General features: G+C 54.2%; 1 protein-coding gene across 1 annotated transcript in view; it reads right to left on the reverse strand.

Annotated features, from left to right (window-relative positions):
* LOC132805518 (GON-4-like protein) overlaps positions 1-9,002 on the reverse strand; it is an 80,601-nt gene extending 71,599 nt beyond the window's left edge. Inside the window, exons 1-3 of the mRNA XM_060820630.1 lie at positions 8,940-9,002; positions 7,834-8,177; positions 2,663-2,878 (exon numbers count right to left, since the gene is read on the reverse strand). Coding sequence (XP_060676613.1) covers positions 2,663-2,878; positions 7,834-8,173 — 556 coding nt within the window. The 5' untranslated portion in view covers positions 8,174-8,177; positions 8,940-9,002. The remainder of the gene's footprint in view (positions 1-2,662; positions 2,879-7,833; positions 8,178-8,939) is intronic.
* Positions 9,003-10,321: the final 1,319 nt, after the last annotated feature.

Here is a 10,321-nt window from a genome sequence, read left to right on the forward strand (position 1 = left end):
GCATTGTGTGATTTTGTAACCAAATAAACCTGTCGGACGGTGACCGGGCGTTGTGTGATATTTTAACCAAATAAACCTGTCGGACGGTGACCGGGCGTTGTGTGATTTTTTTAACCAAATAAACCACTCGGACTGTGACCGGGCGTTGTGTGATTTTGTAACCAAATAAACCAGTCGGACGGTGACCGGGCGTTGTGTGATATTTTAACCAAATAAACCTGTCGGACGGTGACCGGGCGTTGTGTGATTTTGTAACCAAATAAACCAGTCGGACAGTGACCGGGCGTTGTGTGATTTTTTTTAACCAAATAAACCAGTCGGACGGTGACCGGGCGTTGTGTGATTTTTTAACCAAATAAACCTGTCGGACGGTGACCGGGCGTTGTGTGATTTTGTAACCAAATAAACCAGTCGGACGGTGACCGGGCGTTGTGTGATTTTTTTTAACCAAATAAACCAGTCAGACGGTGACCGGGCGTTGTGTGATTTTTTTAACCAAATAAACCTGTCGGACGGTGACCGGGCGTTGTGAGATATTTTAACCAAATAAACCAGTCGGACGGTGACCGGGCGTTGTGTGATTTTTTTTAACCAAATAAACCTGTCGGACTGTGACCGGGCGTTGTGTGATTTTGTAACCAAATAAACCTGTCGGACGGTGACCGGGCGTTGTGTGATTTTTTTAACCAAATAAACCAGTCGGACGGTGACCGGGCGTTGTGTGATATTTTAACCAAATAAACCTGTCGGACGGTGACCGGGCGTTGTGTGATTTTTTAACCAAATAAACCTGTCAGACTGTAACCGAGCGTTGTGTGATTTTTTTAACCAAATAAACCAGTCGGACGGTGACCGGGCGCTGTGTGATTTTTTAACCAAATAAACCTGTCGGACGGTGACCGGGCGTTGTGTGATTTTGTAACCAAATAAACCAGTCGGACGGTGACCGGGCGTTGTGTGATATTTTAACCAAATAAACCTGTCGAACGGTGACTGGGCGTTGTGTGATTTTTTAACCAAATAAACCAGTCGGACGGTGACCAGGCGATGTGTGATTTTTTAACCAAATAAACCTGTCGGACGGTGACCGGGCATTGTGTGATTTTTTAACCAAATAAACCTGTCGGACTGTAACCGGGCGCTGTGTGATATTTTAACCAAATAAACCAGTCGGACGGTGACCGGGCGTTGTGTGATTTTGTAACCAAATAAACCTGTCGGACGGTGACCGGGCGTTGTGTGGTTTTTTAACCAAATAAACCAGTCGGACGGTGACCGGGCGTTGTGTGATATTTTAACCAAATAAACCTGACGGACGGTGACCGGGCGTTGTGTGATTTTTTAACCAAATAAACCTGTCGGACTGTAACCGGGCGTTGTGTGATATTTTAACCAAATAAACCAGTCGGACGGTGACCGGGCGTTGTGTGATTTTGTAACCAAATAAACCTGTCGGACGGTGACCGGGCGTTGTGTGATATTTTAACCAAATAAACCTGTCGGACGGTGACCGGGCGTTGTGTGATTTTTTTAACCAAATAAACCACTCGGACGGTGACCGGGCGTTGTGTGATTTTTTAACCAAATAAACCTGTCGGACAGTGACCGGGCGTTGTGTGATTTTTTTAACCAAATAAACCAGTCGGACGGTGACCGGGCGTTGTGTGATTTTTTTAACCAAATAAACCTGTCGGACGGTGACCGGGCGTTGTGAGATTTTGTAACCAAATAAACCAGTTGGACGGTGACCGGGCGTTGTGTGATTTTGTAACCAAATAAACCAGTCAGACGGTGACCGGGCGTTGTGTGATTTTTTTAACCAAATAAACCAGTCGGACTGTAACCGGGCGCTGTGTGATTTTTTTTAACCAAATAAACCAGTCGGACGGTGACCGGGCGTTGTGTGATTTTTTTTAACCAAATAAACCAGTCGGACGGTGACCGGGCGTTGTGTGATTTTTTAACCAAATAAACCTGTCGGACGGTGACCGGGTGTTGTGTGATTTTGTAACCAAATAAACCTGTCGGACGGTGACCTGGGGGTGAGGGAGAGAGAAAGGGGGGGGGGGGGGGTGCGGTGATGGAGAGAGAGTAGAGGGGATGGTGAGGTAGAGAGTAGAGGGGGTGGATGCAGCGAGGGAGAAGGAGGGCGGTGAGGGAGAGAGAAAGGTGGGGGGGGGGGGGGTGGCGACAGAGAGAGTTGAGGGGTTGAGGCCAGGGATGTGATAGCTTGTGGTTTGGGAGTACCCGAGTGGGCCCGGACATGACAAAGGGCACTACATTGTTTTTTGAGCATGGGTGAGAGAGGAGTGCAAGGCAGGAATATCCCAGGCAGGAATATCCCAGGCAGGTAACCAGGAGAGGCACGACATTCCTGGGAGGATAGCAGTGAAGCTGGATGGGCCGTTAATAACGATCAATGATGGATTCATGGGCACTATCGAGATGAGCTTCATATTCAGGTTTCCAGCACTTAGACCCCAGGAGCTGAGGCCAGACTGGGACTTGAGCAATGGTTACAGCCTGCCCTGACATGACCACTCAGCCACCTCCCTCCCCTTCCCCTCCCCCTCCCCACCCCCCCCTCCCCCTCCCTCCTGGGAGCAAGAAGGTGCTTTGTAAACGAAAGGGGCAGCCTTGGAAAACCCAATGCCGTACGTACCGACGGTGATAACCAGGTTCCTCTCCCCTTCGTCCTTCTCCTCGTCACTCGGAGCTCCTTGACACACCTCAGGTGGCCAGAGCCCGCCGCGATCTGACCGGGACGGTGTTGCCGCGTGATCAGGTTGTTGACTGGGCCCTGGGGGAGATTCAGCCGGCGGTGCCCCAGTAGCTGCAGGGTCAGCCTCTGGCGACTGGCTGCCCGGGGATGGGACTCCTGAAGGTAAGAGGGGCACACCAGCAGTTAGCAGAAGATCTGGACAGTTTCCTGAGTTTTAAACGGTTTCTCATGTGATCTTTTGGAACCCGAAAACCAAAAGGTTGAAACAAACGGGGGCTGTCTGCTGTTTGCAAAAAAAAACTAGATGACTTTTGGAGAAAAGGGATTTGAGAGGAGATTAACAGAATGTTTTCAGATAAACAGTCTAAGCTTTGGAAGGGGTCTTGGGAGGATGATGGCATAGCAACAGCCTCTGGTCTGAGGTACGACGCGTTTTACCACAGACTTGGAAAATGCTGGCACCTAGAACAAGCTGGTAAGGAGGCCGCATTCCCCCCCTCCCCATTTCCACAGAACCACTGACATCTCCAGAAATCACTGCCTGACTGTATCGGCGCTGCCTCGTGCTCCCACAAGGAGGTTGAACAGTTCATCAACTTTACCAACACCTTCCATCCCGACCTCAAATTCACCTGGACTGTCTCAGACTCCTCCCTCCCCTTCCTAGACCTTTCCATCTCTATCTCGGGCGACCAAATCAACACAGACATCTATTATAAACCGACTGACTCTCACAGCTACCTGGACTACACCTCCTCCCACCCCGCCCCCTGTAAAAACGCCATCCCATATTCCCAATTCCTTCGTCTCCGCCACATCTGCTCCCAGGAGGACCAGTTCCAATACAGCTGGCCTCCTTCTTCAAGGACCACAGATTCCCCCCAGACGTGATCGACGATGCCCTCCACCGCATCTCCTCCACTTCCCGCTCCTCCGCCCTTGAGCCCCGCCCCTCCAACCGCCACCAGGACAGAACCCCACTGGTTCTCACCTACCACCCCACCAACCTCCATATACAGCGTATCATCCGCCGTCATTTCCGCCACCTCCAAACGGACCCCACCACCAGGGATATATTTCCCTCCCCTCCCCTATCAGCGTTCCGCAAAGACCACTCCCTTCGTGACTCCCTCATTAGGTCTACACCCCCCACCAACCCAACCTCCACCTCCGGCACCTTCCCCTGCAACCGCAGGAAATGCAAAACTTGCGCCCACACCTCCCCCCTTACCTCTCTCCAAGGCCCCAAGGGATCCTTCCATATCCGCCACAAATTCATCAGCACCTCCACACACATCATCTATTGCATCCGCTGCACCCGATGTGGCCTCCTCTATATTGGGGAGACGGGCCGCTTACTTGCGGAACGCTTCAGAGAACACCTCTGGGACGCCCGGACCAACCAACCCAATCACCCCGTGGCTCAACACTTTAACTCCCCCTCCCACTCCACCAAGAACATGCAGGTCCTTGGACTCCTCCATCGCCAGACCATAACAACACGATGGCTGGAGGAAGAGCGCCTCATCTTCCGCCTGGGAACCCTCCAACCACAAGGGATGAACTCAGATTTCTCCAGTTTCCTCATTTCCCCTCCCTCCACCTTGTCTCAGTCGATTCCCTCGAACTCAGCACCACCCTCCTAACCTGCAATCTTCTTCCTGACCTCTCCGCCCCCCACCCCCACTCCGGCCTATCACCCTCACCTTAACCTCCTTCCACCTATCACATCTCCATCACCCCTCCCCCAAGTCCCTCCTCCCTACCTTTTATCTTAGCCTGCCTGGCACACTTTCCTCATTCCTGATGAAGGGCTTTTGCCCGAAACGTCGAATTTCCTGCTCCTTGGATGCTGCCTGACCTGCTGTGCTTTAACCAGCAACACATTTTCAGCTCTGATCCCCAGCATCTGCAGACCTCACTTTTTACCCTGATCTGAAAGCCCAACTCTTGAGTCAATCACGGGGCCCGATATCTACTGGGCTACCACCCAGACCGAGCGTCTCCCGTCGCTCCGCAGCCAAGGGATGTGGTCAATAAGGAAGCAAAGGGATTGCAAGACTGTCCCCTTGTTCTGCCCTTTCACTATGGCCTGCTAATCTACAGGGTGTTCCTGACCTTTTCCCACATCATTGCTGAGGAGAGTTCCCTCCTCTCATGCTGTCTGGGCATGAATGGGATTAAGGGTGCTGAAAGCATACTTGTTTCGACTAAACAATTTACTTTCAACTTTACTGAAGAAACATTTAACACCGGCCCTTCCGACCCTGGGAATAATCTCCTCTGTCGGGCAGAAGATCCTGAAGCATAAACACACGCACCAGCAGATTCGAGGACAGCTTCTGAACGGACCTCTCAAATTTCAAATCTAATGTCGATCTGGCGTTTTATGCATCTTGATTAGATTCCCTACAATATGGAAACAGGCCCTTCGGCCCAACACATCCACACCGACCCGCCAAAGAGCAACCCACTCAGACCCATTTCCCCTCTGACTAACGCACCAAACACTACGGGCAATTTAGCCTGGCCAATCCACCCTAACCTGCACATCTTTGGACTGTGGGAGGAAACTGGAGCAAACTCCACCCAGACACGGGGAGAACGTGCAAACCCCACACAGACACGGGGAGAACGTGCAAACCCCACACAGACACGGGGAGAACGTGCAAACCCCACACAGACACGGGGAGGACGTGCAAACCCCACACAGACACGGGGAGAACGTGCAAACTCCACACAGACACGGGGAGAACGTGCAAACCCCACACAGACACGGGGAGAACGTGCAAACCCCACACAGACACGGGGAGAACGTGCAAACCCCACACAGACACGGGGAGGACGTGCAAACTCCACACAGACACGGGGAGAACGTGCAAACTCCACACAGACACGGGGAGGATGTGCAAACCCCACACAGACACGGGGAGAACGTGCAAACTCCACACAGACACGGGGAGAACGTGCAAACTCCACACAGACACGGGGAGAACGTGCAAACTCCACACAGACACGGGGAGGACGTGCAAACCCCACACAGACACGGGGAGAACGTGCAAACTCCACACAGACACGGGGAGGACGTGCAAACTCCACACAGACACGGGGAGAACGTGCAAACCCCACACAGACACGGGGAGAACGTGCAAACCCCACACAGACACGGGGAGGACGTGCAAACTCCACGCAGACACGGGGAGAATGTGCAAACGCCACACAGACACGGGGAGAATGTGCAAACTCCACACAGACAGTCACCTGAGGCTGGAATTAAACCTGGGACCCTGGTGCTGTGAGGCAGCAGTGCTAACCACTGAGCATCCTCATTGTAGACCTCGCTCTGTTCAATCACCCTGAGATCTTTGTACTGTATGGTCTGCCTGTACCGAACACAAAGCCTTTCACTGTACCGAGGTACACGTGACAATAATAAACCAAATCGGGAATATAGAGGAAAAATCCTCCATGGCAGCATTAAAACTCAGAATATTAGCTGAGATCCTGGATTCATAGGCAAGTGATGATAGGCCATTGTAAAAAATATCAGCAGTCACATGACATCAGGGGGGTATAGTCTAACAGGTTTATCGGAAATCACAAGTTTTCGGAGTGCTGCCCCTGTGTCAGGTGAGGATGGCAGCACTCGGAAAGTCTGTTATTTGGAAATCAGCCCACTGGACGAGAACCTGGGGCAGTGGGGTTTCTGAATTTGTCCTGGCTGGGGGAATGCTGGCAGTCCCGCAATGTGAGGAGAATACTGGTGTGTGAAGACAGAGACTTGTTACAAGGGGCAAGGTTCTCTGTTCATCCAGAGACAAAATGGAAAGGGCAGGACCAGGTGACAGGTGTGCAATGGGGCTTGGCTCTCTCTCTTATTCCTGATGAAGGGCTTGTGCTCGAAACGTCGAATTCTCTATTCCTGAGATGCTGCCTGGCCTGCTGTGCTTTGACCAGCAACACATTTGCAGCAGGTGCAATGGTATCTTGTTGACCACATCCCTTTAGAGTTGAAAATGTGTTGCTGGTTAAAGCACAGCAGGTCAGGCAGCATACAAGGAACAGGAAATTCAACGTTTTGGGCATAAGCCCTTCATCAGGAATGAGGAGAGGGTGCCAGGCAGGCTAAGATAAAAGGTAGGGAGGAGGGACTTGGGGGAAGACCTCATTTTTTACCCGAATCCTCTTGCAAGGATGCCTTCCTTGAAGAAGCTCTCTTCCTCCCTCTACAAGGATTTCAGTGAGTCTCTCTCTCTCTGCACCCCCCAGGTCATCTCCACCGCCCCTCCCCCAAGTCCCTCCTCCCTACCTTTTATCTTAGCCTGCCTGGCACCCTCTCCTCATTCCTGATGAAGGGCTTATGCCCGAAACGTCGATTCTCCTGCTCCTTGGATGCTGCCTGACCTGCTGTGCTTTAACCAGCAACACATTTTCAGCTCTGATCTCCAGCATCTGCAGACCTCATTTTTTACATGGGAAATTGTCCCATAGTGCCCAGGGATGTGCAGGTTAGGGTGGGTTGGCCGTGGGAAATTGTCCCATAGTGCCCAGGGATGTGCAGGTTAGGGTGGATTGGCCGTGGGAAATTGTCCCATAGTGCCCAGGGATGTGCAGGTTAGGGTGGATTGGCCATGGGAAATTGTCCCATAGTGCCCAGGGATGTGCAGGTTAGGGTGGATTGGCCATGGGAAATTGTCCCATAGTGTCCAGGGAAGTGCAGGTTAGGGTGGATTGGCCATGGGAAATTGTCCCATAGTGTCCAGGGAAGTGCAGGTTAGGGTGGATTGGCCATGGGAAATTGTCCCATAGTGTCCAGGGAAGTGCAGGTTAGGGTGGATTGGCCATGGGAAATTGTCCCATAGTGTCCAGGGAAGTGCAGGTTAGGGTGGATTGGCCATGGGAAATTGTCCCATAGTGTCCAGGGATGCTGCCTGACCTGCTGCGCTTTGACCAGCAACACATTTTCAGCTCTGATCCCCAGCATCTGCAGACCTCACTTTCTACCCGACACATCCCTTTAGAGTCCACTCTGGGCAGGGGGAGCCTGCCAATGCTGGAAGGTGTTCACACAGCGCCAACATGAACGCCCACACAGCGGGTCGCTGCCTCACCTGCCAGCCATGGGTTCCTGTTATCGCCAGGCAGACCCGCCGCTGTTTCACCAGCACCGCCCTCTGCTCCATGCTCTGCGAGCCCAGGACATGCCTCATCGGCGCTCTGCCGCTCCCGGGCTCCCTCATCCTTCACGTCCCGGTCAGCCCGGACGCAGGGCGGGCCGTCCGGTGATCCCGGTGGCGCAGCACGGACGCTCCCGACATTCCGGCCGCTGGCCGAAGGCTCGGCGGGGAGACCGGGGGCCGCTGCCACCGCCCGAGAGCTCTTGGTCCGGGGCGGGGAACCCGGCGGCCCCACGGCCTTCCTCTTCTGAGGGGGCAGCATCGTCGCTTCCATCACCCTGAAGACAACCAGAGACAGGGGGAGATGTCAGAGGGTGAGTGCTGAGGGAGTGGGTCTGTCGGAGGGTCAGTGCTGAGGGGGTGGGTCTGTCGGAGGGTCAGTGCTGAGGGAGTGGGCACTGTCGGAGGGTCAGCGCTGAGGGAGCGGGCACTGTCGGAGGGTCAGTGCTGAGGGAGTGGCGCAGTGTTGGAGGGTCAGTGCTAAGGGAGTGGGCACTGTCGGAGGGTCAGTGCTGAGGGAGTGCCGCACTGTCGGAGGGTCAGTGCTGAGGGAGCGCCGCACTGTCGGAGGGTCAGCGCTGAGGGAGTGGGCACTGTCGGAGGGTCAGTGCTGAGGGAGTGCCGCACTGTCGGAGGGTCAGTGCTGAGGGAGCGCCGCACTATCGGAGGGTCAGTGCTGAGGGAGTGGGCACTGTCGGAGGGTCAGTGCTGAGGGAGTGGGCACTGTCGGAGGGTCAGTGCTGAGGGAGCGCCGCACTATCGGAGGGTCAGTGCTGAGGGAGTGGGCACTGTCGGAGGGTCAGTGCTGAGGGAGTGCTGCATTGACGGAGGGTCAGTGCTGAGGGAGCGCCGCACTGTCGGAGGGTCAGTGCTGAGGGAGTGCCGCACTGTCGGAGGGTCAGTGCTGAGGGAGCAGGCGCTGTCGGAGGGTCAGTGCTGAGGGGGTGCCGCACTGTCGGAGGGTCAGTGCTGAGGGAGCGCCGCACTGTCGGAGGGTCAGCGCTGAGGGAGTGGGGGGTGAGGGTGAGGGGGGTCTGTACCTTTCCTCATCTCCCGCCCGTTTCCGCAGCAACCGGGATCCCCGGGTCCCTCTCTCTCTCGGTGTCCGCCCCTCACTTCCGGTCCGCTCCACATCCCCTTCCCCCGCCACCCGGCCCCGGACAAAGGTTCCCCCGCCCCCTCTCCTGAGTGTGTGTGTGTGTGTGTGTAGGGGGGTGGGGATATGTGTCTGTGTGTACTTGGGGGGGTGGGGATGTGTGTGTGTGTGGAGGGGGGTGGGGATGTGTGTGTGTGGAGGGGGGGTGGGGATGTGTGTGTGTGTGTGTGGAGGGGGGGTGGGGATGTGTGTGTTTGTGGGGGGGGTGGGGATGTGTGTGTGTGTGGGGGGGGTGGGGATGGGTGTGTGTGTGTGGAGGGGGGTGGGGATGTGTGTCTCTGTGTGTGTGTGTGTGTGTGTGGAGGGGGGTGGGGATGTGTGTGTGTGTCAGGGTGTGTAGATGTCTGGGTGTGTCTTGGGGAGGGTGGGGGCTGAGGGATTCAGACACCTCCCTGTGTCTTTGGGATAGAAATATGGAACCATTGAGACAGTGCGGTGGTGCCCTTACTGCAGGGAAAGGCGGGTATGTTGGCACTGAGAGTCAGACAGAGCTGTGTCCACATCACCCAGCCGGCTGCTGTGTCCCCTCACACCCTGGACTCTCCTCAAAGCTTCTCAACCCTGAAGCCCCCAGGGTACAGTACTGACAGGTGAGGGGCGAGCAGTCAGGGACCGTGCCTGATCCCATTCGACCTCTCCACCCCCTTAGTCACATCCTCAGGATTTGTTTCACCCCTTATCTCAGAACTCTCCTGGAGATCACTCGACAGTTTTGGAACATCTCTTCGGCTTGAGCCAATTCCCTCCCAAAACCTCTCTCCCCATCCCCCACCCTCGCTTGCTGACTTAGAATGCTTGTCCTCCTACATCGTCTGGGGCCCAATCCTGTCTCACAGAAGCTGCTACAAGGCCCTGGGGACGTTTACTGCACTAAAGACAAGATTTCCAAGTTGTTGAGGAACGAAAACAGAAATTGCTGGAAAAGCTCAGCATGTCTGGCAGCAGCTGTGGAAAGAAATCGGAGTTAACGTTTCACGCCGAATGACCCTTCCACAGAACAACTTGTAAATTGTTGACGTCCTTACAAAGTATTTTTATAGATTTCACACCTTTTTGTTGACATTTTCACTTCCCGGGACTTTTGGAATTAGCTATTTGCCTCTTTGTGGGGTTTTGGGTCAGAGGCGGTAACTGGTCTCAACATTTCCAAACAAACCTGCGAGTGGGCACAGAGTCAAACTCCTTGTCAAATCCACACAACAGTTAGAGCCCTCCATATCTGAACAGAACCTGTTAGGAGCAGCATAGTGGCTCAATGGTTAGCAC

The sequence above is a fragment of the Hemiscyllium ocellatum genome, chromosome 50, assembly GCF_020745735.1.
Source record: "Hemiscyllium ocellatum isolate sHemOce1 chromosome 50, sHemOce1.pat.X.cur, whole genome shotgun sequence".
Classification (NCBI taxonomy): Eukaryota; Metazoa; Chordata; class Chondrichthyes; order Orectolobiformes; family Hemiscylliidae; genus Hemiscyllium; species Hemiscyllium ocellatum.